Source organism: Stegostoma tigrinum, chromosome 36 (genome assembly GCF_030684315.1).
Source record: "Stegostoma tigrinum isolate sSteTig4 chromosome 36, sSteTig4.hap1, whole genome shotgun sequence".
Classification (NCBI taxonomy): domain Eukaryota; kingdom Metazoa; phylum Chordata; class Chondrichthyes; order Orectolobiformes; family Stegostomatidae; genus Stegostoma; species Stegostoma tigrinum.
In genome coordinates, this window is record NC_081389.1 from 19,553,004 (window position 1) to 19,577,753 (window position 24,750).

At 39.0% G+C, this 24,750-nt stretch overlaps 1 protein-coding gene across 3 annotated transcripts in view; it reads right to left on the reverse strand.

Annotated features, from left to right (window-relative positions):
- The window catches only part of scaper (S-phase cyclin A-associated protein in the ER), a 283,244-nt gene that overhangs the window by 88,848 nt on the left and 169,646 nt on the right, over nucleotides 1–24,750 (reverse strand). For all 3 annotated transcript variants that reach the window (XM_048520699.2, XM_048520701.2, XM_048520702.2), the window contains one exon: nucleotides 15,416–15,531. In XM_048520699.2, the coding sequence (XP_048376656.2) occupies nucleotides 15,416–15,531 (116 nt within the window). The remainder of the gene's footprint in view (nucleotides 1–15,415; nucleotides 15,532–24,750) is intronic.

The window sequence follows — 24,750 nt, forward strand, 5'->3', positions numbered from 1 at the left end:
ATGTAAGAAATACGTGAAGCGGAGTAGAAATAATTCCTAAATGGAATGACAGGAGTAGCTTGACTTTTGCTGATGTATACTCATTATTGATTTTATTTGACTTACTGTAGTCACAAATACCCAAAGACAGTGAAAAGCCTTGCCTTGTGAGCAGTACGAGCAGATCACAGCAAACAGGGACACAAGGACCATAGGGTGCAGAGGGAAGCATCCAAGTTACTCTGCACAAGAGGTGCACAAAGGAGGATCAACATCAGCAAGATCACCATTATTTGAAGATAGAGAGTCCATTTGTCTGTCTATTAAAAGCAGGGATGAGGCTGTTCAAGAACCTGTTGGTGCGTGTATTCGAGCTTCTGTATCTTTGACCCGATGAAGAGGTTGTAGGAGAGCATTATCAGGGTGGTAATGGTCTTTGTGATGTTGGCAGCCTTTCTGCAGCAACAAGTCCTGTAAATGGAGTCCATGTATAGGAGGTTGGCTTCTGTAATGGTTTGGGCTGCGCACACAATCGACTGTAGTTTATGGTCCTGGGTTGAGCAGTCTATTGCACCCAGACAGCAGGCTTTCTATGGTGCATCTGTGGAAGTTGGTGAGAGTCTGTACGGATATGCTGAACTTCCAAAGTCATCTGAGGAAGAGGAGGCATTGTTGTGCTTTCTTCAACACATCTACACCGGGAGAGTCCAGGACAGGTTGTCGGTTATCGTCCCTCCTAGGAACATTCCTTCTTCAAACAAGGGAGTCATTGAATGCTGTTTCAGAGATGGTAGGAACTGCAGATGCTGGAGAATCTGAGATAACAAGGTGTAGAGCTGGATGAAGACAACAGGCCAAGCAGCATCAGAGGAGCAGGAAGGCTGACATTTCAGGCCTAGGCCCTTCTGCCACTGAGGCTGAATGTCAAAAACTGCAGGATTCTTTGACAGAGCGTGTGAAAGTTATCCAAGTCCATTATGTATGTCACCTCGTTGCTAATGTAGATATGGGAGAGGAGTTGACAACTGGTGTTTTTCTGTGCTTTCTGAAGACAACGCATCGACACTGGAAAAAGTCATTAGCCTACTCTCTTGATGAAGGGAACATTCTGGCGTAGAGTTCTAAATTAGTGCTTATGCCAACACAAAATTACATTAAAAACTTGGTCATTACTGAGCCCATTTTATCAAAGCATGTTACATCATTAAGGACCTGTAATCATTTTTACTTTTTGTTACATAGTTTCTATGTATTAAATAATGTAATTGAGTGTTATACAATTAATATTAACATATTACAATTATGTTACATACTTGTCAAAAATCCATTTCCATGTCTTGCTTTTTTGCTGACTTTGGACTGCCATCAATGTAATAGAAATGAACACAATATATTGTAAACCTTTTGTAATAAGCACTTATCCTTTTAATACACAGGCTCAGGATTAATCTTCTGAGCTGCTCCATGCTTCTGGGATTTCAGGCATGAGATGTGGATAATAAATCGCATAAACTTCTTGTCCTGTTTATATGGCTTAACCTCATAAGAGGCTGCAGACTGAATCCCAAGGTGGCAGAAATGAACCCTATTTTTTGCAAAGGTTTAACAAACATGACTAATAATTTCATCCATGAAAGAAATAACTATCTGTTGACGGCCCTTCACTTAGCAACTGCTGCACCACATCTCACCCCAAGAAGAAAATTTCCAGACTCTTAGAATGTGCCAAGATCTTAGCACAGGGTCACATTGCTGTCAACACTAGATCACAAGTTGGAAGAAACAAATCTACATCAAGTTTTCAAATATGTTATAGAATTCGGTAGAAGGATATTGTCAAATATGGTAGAAGAAGAACTCAGAATAATCTGCATATAGTCGAACAATTTGCATATGGTCTACACAAAAAGCAACTCCACCAGGATTCTTCAAAAATAATTTCTATTCACAATACTTCCATTTGCTTTGTTCAATATGTTTATATCTTCGAATACTTTATATTTAGGTGAATCATGCTGAAAAATATCAAGGGTACTGGGATAAAGGAATTAGAGAGGAGGAGAGTGTCACAGATTTGAACTGACATGTGGGTTTGGAGTAAAATCCTTTACCTTCCATTAAAAGTACTTGTTGAATAAGAAAAATTGCAAACTTTGTAATCAATTTATTTTGCTCAACAAGAACATCTTAGTAACTCTGATTTTTTAGGCATAAAATGGGCACAATGCTAATTTCGTGGGACTACTTGCATCCAATCTGCAATTGAATGCTAAATTCTTCAGTCCCCCTTTTACAAAGGAGCTTCAGGCAACTGCCTAAAATAGATGTTAGGCCTGATTTTGATTCTTGAAGCACGATGAACTGTATAATTTTAACCAAATTCTGCTTTCTAAACAATTTATGAAAATCAAAGAACTCAGAAGGTGAAATGAGATGCCAAAATGTTCTCTGAGATTAAGCCACAAGATTGAAGACAGCTGTCTGACAGGATCTTCAGAGGCTGTGGGAACATTGGAAAGCTGCTTTGACATCAAAAACAGGGGGAAGGATGGAAATTTACAGAAAAATCTGGTTTGCCAGCAGCCAGAAGGACTGTTTAAGATGAGAAAATTTTAAGAGGGGTGAGAGTCTCTATAACTCAGGCAAGATAATTGCAGACGTACTCAAGGGCATGGTCAATCGTGTCATCAGGCACCTCTCTAAAGTGGCATTATTGTTACTGAATCACTAGTACAAACAAAAAAGCACTGTTGATGACACCAATACTCAAAGTCAGTAAAAATCTAAACGACAGAATTTGTTTGTGACGAGCATGGAAGTACAAGTCTCTCCATATTCATCACTGCCCTACCCACTACTTCTGAGTTTTAAAACCTGCATGAGGAACCAGAAGCACAAACATGTCCCAACTCCACACTCATTACAATCACTTCCACTGTAGCCTGTTCCATTTCCCCTCAACGCGCATAGCTGTTAGTAGAGGTGGGATAGATGTCCCAAAGTTCATTAACCACGCTGAATGAGCTGCCTGAAAATGGGACAAGATAAAATGATATTCAGATATACTCCAGCTACATATGCAGAAGTATACTTGATTAAGGAAAGCAGATGAAAGTATTATTTATAATGTCACTTACCAAAGTGAAGCGTGGAATTTGATGAAGCTGTGAAGAAGCTTCTACAGTTGATGAGCTTTCTCAAAGTTTATTTATTTGAATATTAAAGTACCAGTGCTCCTTCTAATAATGCACAGTTACACCAATTGGTAGCACAGTAGCTTTCCTTATTGTACAAATTACAGGTAGTGTTCTGAAAGCTTGCAAAATTTGGGATGTAATAGCAAATAACAGAAAATATCTCCAGAATTTGTAGTGTTTCCCAAAACACAGGTTTGAGATATAGGACTACATCACCTCACTAATTGTGGCCCAATAACTCTTCAGGAGTTCAGTTAAATATAGTTTGTATATTAGGTTGGCACAACACAAAGAGTAAAGCTGTGGGGGTGCAAATCCCAGGTGGAAACAGATGGGTTGCAGATGCAAGACACCGTTTCAGACAGTGTGGACAGGCTTGCAGCCTCAGTGAAGGAATATTCTTCTTTATTCAAATGAAGCAAAATTAGCAGTATTGGAGTAACAGGAACACTTAACCACTTTAAGAACTTTACCCTGGCAATACAGTAAAGAGGAATTTCTCTAGTTACATTTCTTGGAGCACTGCTATATGCGTGTGTGGTGGGTCCACAGAAGTCAGAACAAGTTGAAGTCTCACTACACTATAGCAATCACCTTCAGTGGAATTATACTATCAAGGTAAGCAATACCCATGGAACTGAGGGCTTGGATGAAACACTTCTGCCCAGCCTTTCATTGATTTGGCCATAGCAATTAACAACTATAAGACCTCAAACACCTTGTAAGCAGATGCCAATCATAGATCTGGAGGACAGTATCACACTGCGTCTTGACTGAAGAACATTTTGTTTTTATATTGCCCGTTTGAAATTGTGTTTGGTTTCAGTTAAATTTCAGAATTCCTCTATGTGTATTTTTAAAGAAATCCTGGATTAGTCCTATACTACTCCTATACTCCGGAAATGAAAGATGTGACTAGCATGGATAGTTAGCTGATGTCCGAATCATCTTGATGTGAATATGTGATCCTTCTGTTCTCTCTTGAACGTCTGTGTTGTCCAGTGAAATAGTGGACTAAAGTACTCCTGAGTTTTTCTAAGTTATATATAGGCTTAATAAAATATTTATATGCTTTCTAATTACATACAACTCCAACTACTAAAGAGGTACCAACATACAATGCCCTGCACTCAGAAGTTCCTCGTGCAGAGGGTGCCATTATCTTTTGAATGTCTTACTCTATTCTCAAAAAACAGTTCAACTTTAAGAGGTAGAGAAAGATTAGATGGCATGCATCATGTGTAATTTAATCTTGCGGTTTAATGAAAAAAATACCCATATTAGATAGATTGTATGAGTCACTCACTAGAGTCTTCAGTTTGTGAGTTAGGTGGCACAATAGTTAGTTCTATAACTTCATCATGGTACTCTTTTTCTTTTCGTCATAACTTTAGCAGAGTAAAATGCTCCAAAGAACTTCAGTGGGAACGTTAGAGCTTGGGAAACCAGACCTTTCAGCTAACGTCCAGCCACTCAAGTATATTATTACAAGCAACCGAAAGCTTGATCAAACAAGTATGTTTTAAAGTGTCTTACAGAAAGTCAGAGAGGTACAGGGAAGGAGTTCTAGATCTGAGGTCCTAGGCAGTTAAAGGCATTGCCACTAAAGCTGAAATGACAAAAATCGAGGACGTGCAAGATGTCAAAATTGGAACTGCACAGAGGCTTCAAAGGGTTGTAGTACTGAAAGTTGTGACAGAAATGAAGAAGGGTAAGGCTACAGAAAATTAAACATTTAACAAACTGTTTTTATATGAGTTTTGTGCAGTTCTAGATAAATGGCTGTTGTAAATTCACAGCGAAATCAAAATAAAGTTGCTGAATATGTTAAGGTTGTGGCTGGCAATACCTGGGAATTAAAATAAAGTATTCCTAGCAGTTGGTTTTCATGAATCCTGCAACTTTATCAGCTGTGTGAAACCTGCGCAAAAGAAGCCAGCTGCACTAACACGGCATGAAGCCAATATAAAAGCTGCTTCTGAAGCAATATTTCAGGAATTAAGAAGCACACCACTTAGGTTGATTAATACAGTCGCTTTAAAACATTTAGTGAAGTGGGGGGAAAGCAAACTCCAGAAGTACTTCCCCATCTATTAGGATTAAAAGCCATGGGGGAGGTTTCCAGAAGCTGCAACTGCAGCTTGTGGAGTCCAGGGCAGGTTTAGAGAAGTGCACTAAACATTATTTACAATTCCCTGTTGTTAACATTGGAACAAAAATAAAGGGGTCTTCATCCTATTTTATTTGAGTCAACACTTTGACAAAGAAATTTAAAAATGAAGAAACCACAGCACTGGTACTTTATGCTGCTACTGTATGCTGAGCACGGAAGAAGAAAATTCTGTAGAACTAACCTTCATGTTAGGGCTAGCATAAGGGAATTTTCTGTTATCTTCTGTTATGCCAATGTCAACAACCTGAAGCACGAATAAAAGCAAAATAATGTTCGCGTTGGAAGTATGAAATAAACAGAGAATGCCTGAGAAACTTACCAGGTCGAGTAGCATCTGTGGAGAGAGAAAGAGAGTTAACATTTCGAATCTACGATGACTTTTCTTCAGAACCTAAAGCATGAACCTGTTTACTAGTGTACTGACTGGTCCAAATGATGCACTTTTCTGCCTCCAGTTGACGCTAGTTAGCTTTGTTTCTTTGCTCATCCTGTTGGCTAGCTAGCTATAGTGTGGTGCAGAATTATGCCAATGATGCAAAATTCAATGCCTGTACCAGATTGGTGGCCCATGGAGGCTTGCTGTCTTGTCCTATCCCATCATGCTTGGTGCAGCGATATATCTCAAGCTACGCAACTATTTGTTTCTCATGAACGAACAGGAATGTCTACAGACTGTTATGGACTATAGCTAATGACGTAAGCGACACACAAGAATGAAAGTCTAAATGTATTAGCTCAATGCTGATGAAAATCACAAACAGAAAACCTAAGAACTTATCAATGAAGTAGAAACCTACACGTACCTAATATAGTTTTAGAGATAGTAGGAACTGCAGATGCTGGAAAATCTGAGATAACAAGGTGTAGAGCTGGATGAACACAGCAGCCAAGCAGCATCATAGGAGCAGGAAGGCTGACATTTCAAACCTAGACCTTTCTTCAGAAAAAAGGCCCGAAACGTCAGCTTTCCTGCTCCTATGATGCTGCTTGATCTCACATTGAAGAATCTCGGAAACATGGAGTACTGCCAGCATGCATTTTATGATTGCTAGCTGAGTGTACTGCAGCTTAAAAATATTTTTTCCTTTTCTCTTTGTTAATAAACTAAGTTGAAATCTATTTTTCCATCAGTTAATTTGAGAGATCTACTTTATATTCTTTATTTGCACTGACATACTCTGCCACTTTTACAGAACTTAAGATGGGAAAAAGGAGAATTTTGGCTGTTGAGTCTTTGATTTATAAAACTGAAAATAAACATCATTACTACAAGTGGATCAAGCTCATGAGGAGGGTCCAATTTTTTTACACCAGGTAAACCATTAGCCCTGTAGCCTCGAGCTTGCTGTAGGGTCAAACAGCCCCTTCTTCAGACAGTTGAAAGCTGCATTGGTATGCTGGAAGTAACGTTGGATTTCCATGTTGACGTCTGGTGGTGCTGGCTCGAAGGGCTGAATGGCCTAATCCTGCACCTATTGTCTATTGTCTCACTTGGGGAAGGTTCCAAGTTGAGAATTCTCATACTTTGTAATTATTACACAGCCCAAACACAATTAGTTTACTGTTACAATCATAGGCAAGAGACTTCCAGCCCCTTTGTATTAATTTTACTGATGGCCCATAATTGAGGTTTTATTTTAAAATGTGGGGCACCTACATTCAAATATAAATTATACAAATTCCTGGTGTCAACAGTCCAGTCCTGTCTCTCCAGCACAGGGAGAGAGAGCATATCTTCCAATAGTTGTGGAAGATCTCAAGTGTACTGACAGTCACGCAACATTTCCCTTCCCTGGGAGACCCATGAATGATCATTATTGTGGAAGAAAGGCAGGCCGCTGATTCAAACAATCACCAGGATTGCTAGCTGCCTAGGACCCTGGCCCTCGCCCATAATCCATAATCACCCTGGCCAGGCCCAAAGGCAGTCTAATGAGATTCTCCAATCCGCCGACTTCACTCCACACATTTTTGGGTGTGACTGAAGTACAGCCAAACTTTTAGGGGCAATGACTACAAATCATGGAAGAATAGCCTAAACTTCTCACACTCCAAGGAAACACAGATACATGCACCCAGGCCACAGAAATGATAAACAGTCTACCAAGTCTGCAAAGCTATTTAAAAATATATTGTGAAAGACAATTCTGTGCTGCACTCTACATGCCAAATTCCCAAATAGATACAGATTTGTAACGGGCTTTAAAACAAAAGACCAATTTTTTTTTGACAGGGTATTATAATATTCCTGGAATCAGTGACATAATCGTTTGTTTTCCATTGTGACTGGTAGTGCAGCTGAAAAATCGATTGACTCAACGTGCTATTAATTTCTTTTACCTCAGCAGAAGCACTTTTAAACTTTATAATTCTAACAATACGTGCAATAAATAATCTAAACCAGTGTTTATTATCTCTACATGACAGATTACTGTCATGTATGATGAAGCACTGGTTGACTTCAAAATTCTCAATCTCACATCTTTAGTCAAAGACATGAGTTGCTGAGTTAACGAAGCTCACATGACTAAGCAATAGGCTTTTGCATCAATCATCCTCCGTTTATACTATTGCTGTCAAAATTAAACTATAAATTGTTACTCTGACAGCAGCAAATGTAAATCAGCTATTTGCACAAGCATTGGAGTTTCACAAGCATTTATTGATGGCAGAGAATGGAAACTCTCAGTTATTCTTCTAAGTGTAATTACTTGTTTCTTTCGAAGAACAAGTTTGATGGGCCAAACAGTCTCTCTCATTTGTATGAATCACTGCTTCCCGTATTTATTCAGATGCTGCTCAGAGAGAAAATGTGTTCCTCAGGTTGACAGCAATGTGTTGTTTGGTTCAATTGCTATGAATGCAAGCCATTGCCCAGGCAGGATCAAGCCATCACAATTCCTACCCCGCCCTAGATAGCAACACTGTGGACCTCAAGTTGTGAGGGTCAGATATAACTATAATAGAAGAGTAAGAGGGCTCATCATGAGGACTTTGCATGCTTGAATAATGAACGGAAGACTTTCTTGAGAAGATAGAAAATTTAAAGTGATCTTATTGAGGTCAGTAAGATCACAAAAAATGATAGGATAGAGAAGACATTGCCATATGTAGGAGATGTGAAATTAAAGATAGTTTATCAGGAAAGGAATTCAAGAACAAAACCTCTTTAACCAGAGAGTGGGGAAGGCTATTACAGGCAAAAAGCTGTATTTAAGGGGAAGCTAGGTAAAAGAATGAAGGAGAAGGGAATACAATGTCAACTTGACAGGGTTAGACAATGCTGCAGGGTTGCAAATCATATGGAACATCACCATTGAGTCATAGGGATGTACAACATGGAAACAGACCCTTTGGTCCATCTCATCCATACCAACAAGATATCCTAAATAAATTTATTTTTCTTTATTCATTCACAGAACGGGGGTATCGCTGGCTACGCCAACATTGATTGCCTAGAGGGCAGTTATGAGTCTCTCATAATTCTCTTAACTCCTATTTGTTTAATTCAAATTCTACCATCTGCCATGGTGGGATTTGAACCCAGGTTCCCAGAACATTACCTGGGTCTCTGGATTAATAGTCCAATGAAAATACCACTGGTACATTGCCTCCCCTTGAACAAAATCTCACTCCATTTGCCAGCTTTTGGTCCACATCCCTCTAAACCTTTCACATGTACCCTTTCACATGCGTTTTAAATGCTGTAATTGTACCAGCCTCCACTACTTCCTCTGGCAGCTCATTCCATACACGAACCACCCTTTACGTGAAAAAGTTACCCTTCGGGTCCCTTTTAAATCTCTCCCCTCTCACCTTAAACCTATGCCCTCTAGTTTTGGACTCGCTCACAAGGGAATCGTTCATGATTTCATAAATCTCTATAAGGTCATCCCTTGACCTCTGACACTCCAGGGATAATAGTCCCGGCCTATTCAGCCTCTCCCTACAGCTCAAACCCTCCAAACCTGGCAACATCCTCGAAAATTTTTTCTGAACCCTTTCAAGTTTCAAAATACCCTTCCCACAGGAGGGAGGACCAGAATTGCCCATAGTATTCCTAATATGGCCTAACCAATGTCCTGTACAGCTGCAACATGACTCCCGATTCCTACATTCAATGTACTGACCAACAAAGACAAGTATACCAAACGCCTTCTTCACTACGTTATCTACCTGAGACTTCAAGATCTCTTTGTTCTGCAACACTCTCTGGGACCTTACCAGTAAGTGTACCATTCCTGCTTTAATTTGCCTTTCCAAAATGCAGCACCTCACATTTATATCAATTAACCTCCATCTGCCACTCCTCAGCCCATTGGCCCATCTGATCAAGATCTTGTTGTACTCTGAGGTAACATTCTTCACTGTCAACTGCACCTCTAATTTTGGTGTTGTCTGCAAACTTACTAACAATACCTTCTATGGTCACATTCAAATCACTTACGTAAATGAAAAAAGACAGTAGACTCAGCATTGATCCTTGTGGCACACCAATGGTCACAGGCCTCCAGCCTGAAAAGCAACCGTCCACCACTACCCTCTGTCTTCTACCTACGAGTCAGTTCTGTATCCAAATGGCTAGTTCTCCTTGTATTCCATGAGATCTAACCTTATTAACTAGTCTACCATGAGGAACCTTGATGAACTTTGATCATGTCCACCACTCTGCCCTCATTAATCCATCTGCATGGTTTAGCTGCCTGTTCAGATGAAAGATTGTTGATCCGGAAAAATTAACTTTGTTTCTCTCTCACCTGGTGCTGTCAGAATTTCTAACTATTTCCAACATTGTTTTGACTTTCTGCACTGTATATCTTATATAAAATGATCCTCACCCTTCCAAATTGAGCATTTAGCTTCACTATTTGAATGCTCAGCACTACCACTGTAAGCGACATTTTTAAATAGAGACTTTATCTATTGTGCACTGAGAAGGACTATAGAATCCACACTATGATGTAAGGTGACTTGGCAGGATTATTTTTAAATATCATTTTGAAAATGAGTTTTTTTAAACCCTGGAAATAGAATTACTTGCAATGAGTAATCTTCTCCATTACAGATTAAAGACCACCTAAAGTTGAACTACAATTTCTACTGTAACATCATCACATACTAGGTTAGTAATGAATATATTAGCATTAATAATTTGCAAACAAATTTTATAAATTTCTTATTTTTATGAAGCCTATCTCCAAAATTGATTAAGCCAGGCTGCATGCTTGTGAATTGGAATGAAACACGTAGTCACAAATTTCACATTTTCCTAAGGATTTGAGAGTTACACGTACACATGCAAGACAAACACTGGAGGTGGAAGAATTAAATCTGAACAGACTATGTTCTGGATTGGAAGCCACAAGGAGCAATAGTGCCTGAGCTTGGTGGGGAAAAAAAACAAAGAATAGCTGCAGCAGCATAACCTGTTTGGCTTGAATGCCCACTGTATGGCTGATAATCTTTCAGTAATTCTCTAGGGATACAGTGTCAAAATAATATTTGATATAATTAAGACGCTGCTACCACGGGTGTAGGCTAGAGAGAAAACTGCAAGCGTTTTTATTTGGGGTTGCCCTGACTGCTGCTTAAAGTCTGAGTTTCTACATGTGTCTTATGACACATTTAGCTTTCATTATGAATTCATTTAGTTTGAAGAATCTGACACATTTCTCTGTAAACAGGATTTCCACTTTATTTGTCTAACGAATGCTTTCTGCTAGTGGAAAAAGCTACTACGTTGTTAGTCATTGGTAGTTCTGATCATATTCAGTGTCACGGTAGACTGAGGATTTGATTTCATCACAACATTGAACAAAATAACAAGCAATTAGGACACATCAGTAATAATCTTTTAATCCTTAAGGAGCCACTAGTTACTTGAGTGCGATATAAGTTGAAAAACTAATGAATTCAGTCACAACTGAGCGATATCTGTTAAATATTTTGTTTTAAAATTAAGGACCTTAATTTGTAACAAAACCTTGCATGATTTCTAATAGATTGATAAAGATTCATTTGTGCAAAAAGTATTAACAGTTTCCGGGCAAAGACGTATTATCCAAGCAGCTTGAAAGGGCAACTAGGGACGGGCAATCAATGCTGGCCTAGCCAGAAACGGCCACATCCCATGAGTGAATTGAAAAAAAGTCCTAAATCAGTCATGGTCTTACTGAATAGTGAACCAGGTTCAAAGGCTGAAGTCGCCTGATCTATGTGCTGATATTTGATCTCTGTTACAGCATTAGCATGGAAATGGTATTGAAACAAAGTGTACCAAAGCACCCATCACAAATCTCGTGAAGGAGAGTGGCATTTGGTAATGAATTTGCCATCTAGAATCATAATAAAACAGATAATGCAAACGGGAATGATTACTGTTGCTCTACTGTTCCTCCGTCAGCGAAGCTCAGTAGCATCAGTGTGCACTATCCACACGGTGCACTGCAGAAATTGATCAGAGATCCTCAGTGAGCACCTTCCAAACCCATGGCCATTTCCATCCAGAAGGACAAGGGCAGCAAATACATCGGAACTTCACCACGTCAAGTTCCCCTCCAAGTCACTCACCATCCGGACTTGGAAACATATTGTGCTCGTTCTCTGTTGCTAGGTCACAATTCTGGAATTCCCTCCCTACTGGCAATGTGGAGTAGCTGCCAAAGCATCCATGAGGAGCAAATAACATAGTGGATCATGGAACTCCCTTAATAAAATACAAGTATGATTAAATGCAAGATTTGTTGGCATATCGAGAATTTCTCAACTGTTGTGGAGTCACTGAACAAAAATATTGGACACCACTCTTGAATTAATAAGCTTTATAACATTTGCCATTATTCAGGAGCCTTTAGCTACGACAGGAGCATTAAAGGATTATGGCCGGAGACAGGGGGGTCATGGCTTGCTATTTTGTTACTGCTGACCAAATCACGTTCTCAGGAAGCTACATTTTTCAGAACAGAGAGATTTTGTATTCCAAGATTATAAAATGCAATGAAAACAGAAACAATTTCTCTGTCTTCCGTGAAATGAGAAATACACAGTGGCAAAATTTAAAACATTGCAAAAATGTTTATTCTTTAACATTAAGCAACAAGAGTTATAAGTGTGATTTTTATTTTGCAAAAATTTGTCCATTTATTTCTTTCAGCAACTGCATTAACTTTAAAGGTAGAAGAAACTATTCTCTCAATCTTTCTCTGATGGAACACAACAAACGTTTCAAAGTTCAGTAGTGAAATAAAAAAAGGAATCCAAGCCAGGAATTTAATTTTAGGAATGCTTCGTACCTACTAATTGTATAAAATAAACCAACATGAGTCAGTCAGTGAAAATAAAGATTTCACTGCACATTAAAACCTGATGATAATTTGAAACTGCAGCTGGAATGCAAAAATCTATGGTCGGCCTACTGGATTTGGGAGGTTATGTTGTGGCTGCACAGGACATTGGTTAGGCCACTTTTGGAATACTGTGGGCAATTCTGGTCTACCTGCTATAGGAAGGATGTTGTGAAACTTGAAAGGATTCAGAAAAAATTTACAAGGACGTTGCCAGGGTTGGAGGGTTTGAGCTATAGGGAAAGGCTGAACAAACTGAGGCTATCTTCCTTGGCGTGTTGGAGGCGGAGGTGTGACCTTATAGAGATTTATAAAATCAAGGGGGGCATGGATAGGGTAAACAGACAATGTCTTTTCCCTGAGGTGGAGGAGTCCAAAACTAGACGGCATAGGTTTAAGGTGGGAGGGGAAAGATTTAAAAGGGTAACTTTTCCCACGCAGAGGGTGGTCTATGTATGGAATGAGCCACCGGAGGAAGTGGAGGAGGCTGGTACAATTACAACATTTAAAAGGCATGTGTATGGGTATATATAAAAGGTTTAGAGGGATCTGGGCCCTTTGCTGACAAATGGGACTAGATATAGGATATCTGGTCAGCATGGACGAGTCGGACCGAAGGGTCTGTTTCTGTGCTGTATAACTATGGCTCTATGAGTGCTACCCCTGTTTCTCAGATATACACACATTTTGGCATACTGTCTGTACAAAGGACAAGGTTTGAAGTCCAAGAATGGAAGCTAGAAGACAAAGATCTTCTTCTAGTAGCCTCCGTGATTAGAAACAAATAACAAAAAAAAGGAGTAAAACTTTAAAAGTGAAACCCGAAAGAGTTTGCCAGTCAGCCAAATGCTGGAAGTGAAAAAGTAAAAATGAAAAATGATAGAGATGCACAGTGGCTTTGTCATCATCTCTAAAACGAAGGGCAAGATTAACAAATCCTAATCTACCTTTTGTTCTTCAGATGCTGTTAGACAAATGTCCAATGGAACGAATGCATATAAACTGTAACCATGCAAAGCTGTTTACTCCAGGAAGCTGCAATTCTAATTCTCAGAGCTTAATTATTTTAAACATATCCACAGTTTATCTCACTTATTCTGTTCTATTCCAGGCATTCAACACCAACTGCCTGAAGATGTTCTTTCTTACATTTCTTCAGAATGTGTTTCTCTCAGATTTTATTTACAAACATGTCCATTGTTTAAGTGATAGACAGTAAAACTCTATTTTACTTGGCCAAGAAACAAACTTGGCTGAACAAACAAAAGTGTAACAAACAAATGCCAGGATGATTTTTCAACCGATTTCCCCTTACAGTCACTGGGAATTTAGTTCATTATTCAACCGAGATCTCAAATTCATTAAAGAATGGCTAACAGCCGCCTGCATGCAATCACACAGATTGTGTTGCACTACGATAAACAAATTTGAACTACTAATATAAAATTATTTTTGAAATGCATGTGACGATTTTATTTTTGTGTATAATAACACTGTAGTGCAAACAGCAAATACTACTGCATACTCAAAACAGCAAACCTATTGCTTCACAGGAGCAATATCAGACAGAATCTAACTCCAAACTACATAAATACACATGGAGGCAGGTGACCAAAAGTTTCATCACAGAGTACAGTTTAAAGAAAATAACAAAAGAGGAGAAATAGAGGGGCGCTCACATGTAGGGAGGGAATTCCACAGCTTAGGGTTCAGGCAGTTGAATGCATGGTTTGCCAATAGTTGAGAGAAGTATATCAGTGATCCAGATGAAACTAGAATTGGAGAAAGGATCTATCTGGATGTAGAACTAGTTACAGAAATAGGGATGGTAAGATCACGGAGAGATTTCAACACAAAGATAATAATGGCAATAATAATTAACAATAATAAAGTGTGCGTGGAAAGACAAAGGAATGAACATTAATTTGGACTGATACATTTCTACATATTTGAATGGAAATAACAATCTTGCACTGGCACATGGCTATCTGTTAACGTGCACAACTGCAGGTTTGCACCATCTACTGTTGATATGCCAAGTTCCTAATGACACAAGAGTCAGAGGAGAGTGATAAGAGGCTCTTCTGAATTTCCTACAGTGGAATGAACAACTCAAAATTCAACCTCTTTAACGTACCTAGCAACAGGACGGAGTGAGTTAGGAACAAATAGGTAATTGAACAATGATGCACAAGGGGAAAAAAATCTAAACATTCTACTTGTTCTTTCACATTATAAACACACTAATTTCATTTTCAGGATTGGTTGCAGATGTGAAGGTCTCTTTTTCATGTCACACAACAAAAAAGCAGCAAAAGAAAATAACTTGCATTTATGTGGTGCCGAAGTTCCTGGCATGTTACAAAATGTTTTCCGATATGATATATTACACTTTCATGTGAAGATATTTTTATTCAAGCAAACTCAGCAGCCAAATTGCATGCAGCAATAATAGTAAACAGCTACTGAGCTGATTAACTATTTAATCTGTTTCGGATGGTGTTGATTGAGGGAGGGACATTCGTTAGGATAATGGGATAACTTCCTACTCTTCTGTGAATGGTGTAAAGGGAATTTTTGCATCAGTCTCCAGATTCAGTTTTCAGTCAGCAACTCATGCAAAGGAGAAGCCCCAACCACTTGTTTGTTTCTACCCAGAAGCAAACAATGTAGAACTACTTGTTCTTAAAAGCAAGCAAATTGTTTTCGAGGAAGGTACTAACTTGACTGGAATCCGAGGAGCAGTATTAGGGCTGGAAACTGTATTCACAACTTGAAGGATTTGCTCAAGGGCAGTTAGGCCTCCACCAACTTGGAATCCAATTTGATCTGCATTATTCTGCAATAAGAGAAGGAACATTAGTCAGAAACTTCCCATCATCAAGTACCCAAGCTCCAGTCACAAAGTCTCTTTCCTTTCTGATGAGTTTTATATTACAAATGATCTACAACAGCACCGCTGAAAGAAGAAAGGAGCTGAGTTATTCAAAAAGATAAGACTCTCACACTAGCCAATCTGAATTTATTGTGCCCTTCTGCAAACAAAAGGACAATCTATCATTTGAAATCTTTTTGACTTCATTTGCTACATAATGCAGAGCACATTTGGTGAACTCAAAACATTTGTATATTGGATGTGACCATTAGGTCACCTGTTGCTTAAAGTACAGTGGGGTAATGTTCATCTACTGACCTGGAAGCAGATCTACCACAGCGTTTCCTGTCTGTCAGTGGTAAAGATCCTGCATGAAATAAGTTTGGGCCTGTCAACCTGTCACCACATGTCCACAGCAGAAATTGCCATTAAGTGATTATTAATATTAATTTAATAACAAGGCTTAAGGCAGAAGAAAGGTGAAATAATATAGCTGTGCAATAAACAAATAACACACATGGTTAAGCTAATATGTGACATTTTGTATTACAGCTAATTAGCGCAATATAGTTGGCTAAGTCTCCACTGCTGTGTTTATCAACGCGACTGTTTTTCATGGATCCAAAATTTATGGAAAAAAATTGGAATAATATGTCTTTGAAGAGGAAGTGTGTTACTTAAAAATAAGAACAGGGCCTCAGCTTCAGATCAACACCGCACTCCTTTTGGCACATGGTTTAATTTTTACAAAGTGCAAAGTGTTATATCTTTTGATTTATTGTTCTTTATTATAATTTTATAATTTTTGTACTTGTAGAACGAGCAGCAAGAAACACTTAGCTGGTACCTGCTACATTGAAAATGGCATACTCAAAGAGACAATTTCAAAGTTTTCAAAGCTGCTGATTAATTTATGACCACAATCCAGAATGCACCAAATAAATTATTTTGAAGCTTGCGAATAATATGTGTACAGTCTATAAACTGCCTACTTAAGCTTGAGGCACACTATATTTTGAAGAGTGCTATTCAGAAAGCCTAATGATTGAAGTAGAGCGAGGTCAGGATCATATCCTGTGTGAATGAACTACAAAGGTGATTGACTCATATTGGTGAGGGATATTGGCATCTCTGGAGTTGTTTTGATTTGATTTCATTTGATTTGATTCATATTGTCACGTGTACCTAGACAGTGAAAAGTTTTGTTTTGCATGCAGATCATACCTTACAAAGTGCATTGGGGTAATAGAACAGGGTGAAGAATACAATGTTACGGCTGCAGAGAAGGTACGCAAAGAGCAAGATCAACATTAGATGTAAAATTTGACAGGTCCATTCAACGGTAAGCAGCTTTGTTGAATCTGTTGGAACATGTAGCCAGTGAAACACTCCCAAACCAACTGACATTCATCATATGTTAGTGTCCTGTCTGTCTGTCTCCTTTTGTTTGCTCCTAAGCCAAATGTAACATTTTTAGCAGTAAGATATTACTGAAACTTAGTTGTGTTACAACTGACATTAAACATTTGTATCAGTACCAATTTAGAATCAAAACACAATTTAGAATGAAAAACTTGGATGAAGATTCATTTTCACATGATATACATTACAGGAGCGTGCAATAAAGAATCAATTGTGCTGTTGCACTTTAATAGCTCAGCTATAAAATAGACACTTCAGGTTTATCATTCTTTTAAAAAAAAGCCTCCTCCAAAAAGTGACAACAACAATTCTAAGCCTACCCATACAGATGCACTACTGGGTGCTCCTGGCCTCTAGTGATGGCTGATCACCAGCTGCTACACGTCTAGGAATACAAGGCAGACAAAATGTACACAGCTTTATGATAGCAGTGAGGCAAGCAGGTGCATCAAACTGATATATGCAGTAGTTACAACATAAAAGGTCAGTTATCATAACTAATATTTGTTTTCCACTTTACATGTAAAATAATTACAAACATATTTATGCACTCCATTCTCAAATTTTTTCCACGTCTAGTATTTTATCTACCTCAAGTAAAATTCCACAGACTCAATTCGGAGCGCAATATTTCTCGTCTTCTGTTCTAAATCTCAAATTTAATCCTGTAACCTTGGCCCCTTGTTCTGGGCCACTCAAATACTGGAAACGGTTTTAAGATGCTTTTATGTTATAAAAAGACAGCTGATGACACTTGTTCAGTTTTCCCAAGGGCCAATTTATGTTGGTCCAGGGGCAGAAGAGATCCACTTTATGACTGGAATTGTCATGGGAATAGCTGCTTTAAACCTCCGGATGTAGCTGATGGAGATTAACAGAAAATGGAAGCATCAAAAAGAGCAAATGGTAACAAGATGCTGGTATTGTACATTTCCCTTCAAATGGCAATGGTGAAATGTTTGCATATGGAGATATCGCTCACCTGGTTTTTAGACTGGATGGATTAGTTTGGAGTGGCCTGCTAGGAAATTACTCTATTATTTAAGCATAGGGCTGCCCAAAATATCATTCAGAACCTAAGTGGGATGCAAGCTAAAGGTGTGGGGAATTTGAGCTCCAAAGCAGCAATGGACAGCACAAATGGATCATGAGATAGCTTTGGCAAATAGGATTAAGGAGAATTTAAAGAGATTCTACAAATACATTAAGGGCAAAAGAGTAATGGGGGACAGAATAGGGTAAAGATCAACGAGACGTCTATGCTTGAAACCAAAGGAGATGGCTGAGATACTAAACGAATATTTTACATCGTATTTATTGTGGCGAAGGACATGGAAGCTAGGGAACTTGAGTAAATAAGTTGTGAAGTGTTGAAAAGTATCCATATTACAGAACAGGTGGCGGGGGCAGTCTTAAAACACACAAAGGTAGAAAAATCCTGGGATCTGAAAGGTGTATCCCCGAACTTTGTGGGAAGCTAGGGAAGAGATTGCTGGGCCCCTTGTTTGTATTATAAACAGCCACGGGTGAGGTGCCAGAAGACTGGAGCGTGGCAAATATAGAAACTTGATTTAAGAAAGGTGGTAAGGAAAAGCCAGTGAACGACAAACTGGTGAGCCTCATGTCATTGATAGTTAAGTTGTTGGAAGGTATTCTGATGGATAGGACTGGAATGGCAATGAGTCATTACGGATAGTCCATATGGCTTTGCTTGTGGGAAATTATGTCTCACTAACTTAATTGAGTTTTTTGAAGAGATGACAAAAAGATTGATGAAAGCAGAGTGGTAGACATTATCCATATGAACTTCAGTAAGTTGTTTAACAAGATTCCGCATGGTAGACTGGTTAGCAAGTTTAGATCACATGGAGTCCAGCGGGATCTAACCAATTGGATATAAAATTGGCTTGAAAGTAGGAGACAGGGGGTGGTGGTAGAGGGTTGCTTTTTGAACTGGAGGCTTGTGACCTGCATTGTGCTGCAAATTAGTGCTGGGTCCACTGCTTTCTGTCACTTATGTAAATAAATTGGATTGAACATAGGAGGTATGCTTAGTAAATTTGCAGGTGGAACTAAAATAGGTGGTGCAGTGGGCAGTAAAGACGGTTATCTCAGGGTACAATAGGAGCTTGATCAGAAGGCCAATGGAGTGGCTGAGGGAGTTCAATTTAGATAAATGTGAAGTGTTGCATTTTGGTAGGGCAAACGAGGGCAGGATTTATCCAGTTAATCACTGGGCCCTAGGGAGTGTCACAGAATAAAGAGACCTTGGGTGCAGAATCACAATTCCTTGAAATTTGAGTCTCAGGTAAACCGGATGGTGAAGAAAGCCTTTTGCATGCTTGCCTTCATTGGTGAGTGCATTGTCTAAAGGAGTTGGGATGTCATATTGTGGCTATACAGGATATTGGCGAGACTACTTTCAGGAAAGATGCTGTTAAACTTGAAAGGGTTCAGAAAAGATTCACATGGGTGTTGCCAGGATTGGAGAGTTTGAACTTTAGGAAGAGGCTGAACAGACTGGGGCATTTTCCCTGGAGAGTTGGAGGCTGAGGGGTGAAATTATAGACGTTTATAAAATCATGAGAGGTGTGGATAGGGTGAATAGCCAAGGTCTTATTCCCAGCACAGGGGAGTCCAAAACCAGAGGTCATATCTTTAAAGTCAGAGGGAAAAGATTTAAAATGGATCTGAGGAGCGAATTTTTCACACAGAGGGTACTGCAGGCTGTCAGAGGTGGTGACACTGGTGGGTACAGTTGCAACATTTAAAAAGGATGGGTAGATGAATAGGAAGGGTTTGGAGCGTTACAGGCCAAATACTGGCAAATGGAGTTAGATCAGTTTGGGATATCTGGTCAGCTCAGATGATTTGGACCAAAGGATCTGCTTCTGTGCTGTATAACTCTGTGACTCTATGGCTGCCATGGATCTCTGCCCTTCTCTCCTCCTCCACTGTCCTCTCCTACCAAAAACACTCTTAGATTTTCTGTCCAATGGGGTGACAGTAGAATAAACAACGTCTTAGAGTATTCAGTCAGACTTGTCCTGGCCAGAATTTATGAATACAAAATATTTGAAGACAACATATGGACATCTCACACAGATTTGTAAAAAAAAAAGAAATTTCGCCTTTTTATCTCTAGTTTCATATTGTGTGTTCATTCATGACAAAGATTCATCAGCCTTTTAATTCAGCCTCTCTAATAAATTTAGTACACTTAATCGCTTCTCTCACTGTGAATCCTGTTTTAATCGCTCACCTTTGGTGGTCACACATTCAGCTGCTGCAGCACTAAGCTCTGGGATGCACTCCCTAAATCTCTGTTTCTCTACCCATCCCTCTTTCATCTTTTGAGAAGTTCCTTAAAGCTTACTTCTTTAACAAAGAAATTTGCTTTACTATCCTCAGAGTGCCTGTGTCAAACTTACATTGAGAACACTCCTATCAAGTGCCTCAAGCCACTCTGTCTAAAGGTGTTATGTAAATGCAAGCGGTTCCACTCAGATACAATGCTTGATGTCAAAGTCGCAAGATCACAGAAGATTTAACAGATGAAAAGAAAGTTAAATTAGAATAAATGAAAAGCACAGCCAGGTTGACACTCACTGAAATTGAAAGTAAACAAGTCATAATGACAGGCAGAAGGGAAAAGATTTAAAAGTTGTAATCCCTTCTGCAGACTTAGGGAACTGTTAGAACTGCTCAAGTGCATTTTGTTTTGCAAGTTTGCAGTATTTTCTTTGTAACTGAGACAGCAGGATGTGCATGAGCATCAAATGGAACTCCTCTTTGCATGGAAACCTCTGGGCCTCTATGCACTGTAACTTAAGTGATTGGACAGATGAAGTTGGGGTCACAATTTAGGTGAAGCTGGAGTCACAAGGGTGCTTCCTACAGTATGCTCATGGTGCAGAGAATTGGAGCTCTCTCGGTGATTGGAATGAAGTAATTTTATTGAAACTGAAACTTGAAAAACATGGTAAGACAGTAACTATCAAACAGAACATTTTGAATGACTCACTAAGTTAAAACACATGAACACTTCTGCTATTCAGGCAAAACTGCCAGTTTCACTTTGGTTTCTCAGGTGGGCTCAGTGCTGATGTCCAACTGCAGTCCAACTTTATTCTTACAACAGTCTGCTAATTGCGTTTGGCATCATTTCTAACTCCAAGAGACAGCAGAATCCATCGGGCACTGGCTGAGTCAAGAACAATTATCTTAGAATCAGCTTTCATTTAGAAAAATTGATAAATCACGTTTAAAGATTCTGACAACAAACAGAAGTAGACATTACAAGCATGTCATTAAATCCTGGCAATCACTGAATCTTAGAGAGGCTAATTTAATATTTCAACATCTTAACTCAAGAGACTCAAATTATACAGATGAATGCATCCACCGCCTGAAAGGGTGGTAAAAGTACATTAAATAATAATTTTGGAAAAAATAATTGGGGAGTGAAAATTGCAGGATTGTGGGAAAATCAGCAAAGGATGGGAACTAACTGCTAACTCATTTTAAGAGCTGGCATGGGCATGATGAGATGAATAGTTTCCTTATGTTCTATACAATTCTATGATTCTACAATACTGCCATCTCCTGATCAGAAGAACAGGTTTTACTAACATTCAGCTATTTACAACTTGCCCTGTTAATTGTGTAAAGCCAAAGCACGAAGAAGTTTTCTCTTATACTCTTTTAGCTGAATAGTTTACACTAAAGCATTTGAATAAAAAACTGTTTCAGTACAAATACTACAATATAATTATGGAATGTTAGCTATAGAGCATGTTGTTTTGGTTTGTTAGTCACGGCTATATTCACATGAAAGACAGTTTACATTTTTTGCCTAACCTCTAGTTCGGAAAATTGAGCTACTTTCATGAGCAGTCAAAGCTGCAAAGCAAAATACACCACTCTTTCGACTCAACCTACCTCATACTACAGCAATAGGTTTTATGTTGCAGGCAAGTATCTTTCCCCCCCATGAAAATAAAAGCTAAACACAAACAATTAATTGTCTTCAATAACTCATTTGAGGAACTGTTACAGAGATTAATGGGTTTAGGTAACATACTAAAACTGTGGAGCTACATATCAATATATCTTTCACCGTAATCAGAAACTGAGATGAGATTAATGTCTGGAAAGCATCCTTATTTTATGCATACTTTTGAAAAAAATCACACTTTTGGTTGTACATGTGCAAACTTTAAGCAATCAAAATTTCCTTTCTGAAAACAGGTAAGGACTTGAGAACAATGTGTTTGTGATGGAAAGCAATGAAGGTAGGAATAAAGGTTTCTTTAATAGAAAACGTATGGCAGGAACTGGCAATGTTACAAAGGTGGCAGCTGAAATCTTGCTGATTGGCTGGATGAGGAGTTTAAAGCTCACCAAGGTTTTTGAAAGATATTTGTTGTCAGGATCTTGGAAAACCTTAATCAATGTCAACTGTTAGTTGCCTGAGCATGGGATTCTCAACTGCAGTTGTGCTGATGGTGTTCATAGGAACAAGAGTAGACCATACAAAGATGTTTAAAAAATTCCAAAGTTTTCACCCAGTAACAACGGAGCAATGATAATATACGTCCAAGTCTGGATAGTTGAAGAGTTGACGAGGAACGTGTTACTGTGGTCGTGACAATTCCTTTATCATAGAATCCCTACCGTGTGGAAACAGATCCTTCGGCCCAACAAGTTCACACTGAACCTCTGAGCATCCCACCCAGACCCATCACCCACTTAATCTACACATCCCTGAGCACTATGGGCAATTTACATGTCCAATCCACCTAACCTGCACATCTTTGGACTGTGGGAGGAAACTGGAGCACCCTGAGGAAACCCACGCAGACAATGTGCAAACTCCACACAGACAGTTGCCCGAGGCTGGAATTGAACCTGGCTCCCTGGCGCTGTGTGGCAGCAGCGCTAACCACTGTGCCACGGCGCCGCCCTTTGTGATGACGAACTTTCAATGGTAACTAAGTGATGTCAAAGTGAAGCTGAGAATCATCCAGATTGACAGTGAGAAAATCGACAGTACAGATGGGGCTGGAATCATGTGTTGGGAGGTCAGTGATGAAGTCGAAGAAGTTGCAACTTGTTTAGGACCATGCCATGAAACAGACAGAAAAATATTAAGGAAATTTAGCAATAAAAGCATGAATATAAAGAAATATAAAGGAATTACATAAACATTGAGACACTGAAAAAAAGGGGAGAAAAAAAAGTTAGAAATGAAAGAGAGTACAGATCAGCAAGACTTAAAACTCATTAGTTCCAGCCCTCCACCCCACATACCAGGCCTTGTTATCACACAGTCTGCTATTACACACCCCCTGTTCATAATGACTAACAGTCCCCAGTAACAACTGCTCACTCTCCCAGTCTGATTGTTAGTAACTCCTTTGTCTGTCCAACTGTCTTTCTCTCTCTTTGGGCTCTATCCTATCGTTTACTCCCTCCCCCACCCACCTCCCTATTTTCTGCATATAAACTGACGTTTTCCCAGCCACCATCATTTCTGAGGAACGAAACTCTGTTTTCTCCTCCACAGATGCTGCCAGACCTGCTGAGCTTTTCCAGCAACTTTGTTTTTGTTCCTGATTTACTGCATCCGCAATTCTTTTGGTTCTTAAAATTCATTAGTTATAACTATACTCATACAAAAGGCAGCTTATTTTTTTTGCCTAACCTCTAAAATTGAGCTGCTTTTCATGAAGATTTAAAACTGCATAGCAAAATGTATATTTCCTCAAATCAATTTTTAAAAAATAATTGTTCCCACTAATGTTTCTCCCTATGGGAAGAAGTTACTTCTCTGCCATATAAAACCTATGTAGTAGGTAGGGTACATTTTCCTACGCAGTTTTAAATATTCATGAAACGTAGCTCAATTTTCTAAAGTTTAGACAGATAAAGGGCTTTGAGAGCATGAGAAACTGCACAGTTTCAAATGGGGACCCAGTTATAAATTAAGACAAACACCAATAACCTTGAAACTTGAGGCAAGAAGTTTTCCTTCAAAGAGAAAAATCTCTGACATTTCGTTCTGAATTGAAATGCACAGACAGTGAGATATTGCTGGAGATCGCGTAAAGGAAGGAGTGTGATTGTCATAAGTGAAACACATAGGAAAAGTTGGAGGGAGGTGATAAAGAGCTAAAGGGCAATAGTGAGATAGAGATGGAAAGATATTTAAAAAGTCTGAGAGAGAGTCCAACAAAAAGTCACCTCTCCTCAACAAAGTAAAGAATTTTTGGAGGAGAACAATTAATAAACAACTCAAAGTAATGAGAATGGAGCAATCACAAACAGCAGGGGGGAGACAGTCAAGATTTTTTTTAAACAAACTGATGTTGGCACTTCCTCAAACCCGTTTCCTATGTTCAGTTGCTGAAAAATCTCAGATAAGCAGCATATCTAAAAGGAGCAAAACCAAAACAAACACAGCTGCCAAGCAGGAAGGTTATAATAATGAGGTTTCTACCACTCCCTCCATTTCTCCAAAACTGCCAACCTACCTATTAGTAGACAGATAGGCTGGAAGAGTGTGTTGCAAAACAACTTGGGATCTCCTCCCACTACACCTTCCTAACAACCTACTAAAAGGGATTACAGGCTCAACTTCAATCATGCATTTCAACTACAGGCCAGCAAAAATGGCACTTTCAGCTGAATTACATAGCCAGAGAATCATATCCAATTATTAGCTAAAGTAACTATTACACAATCCAATTAAAGGGAAAA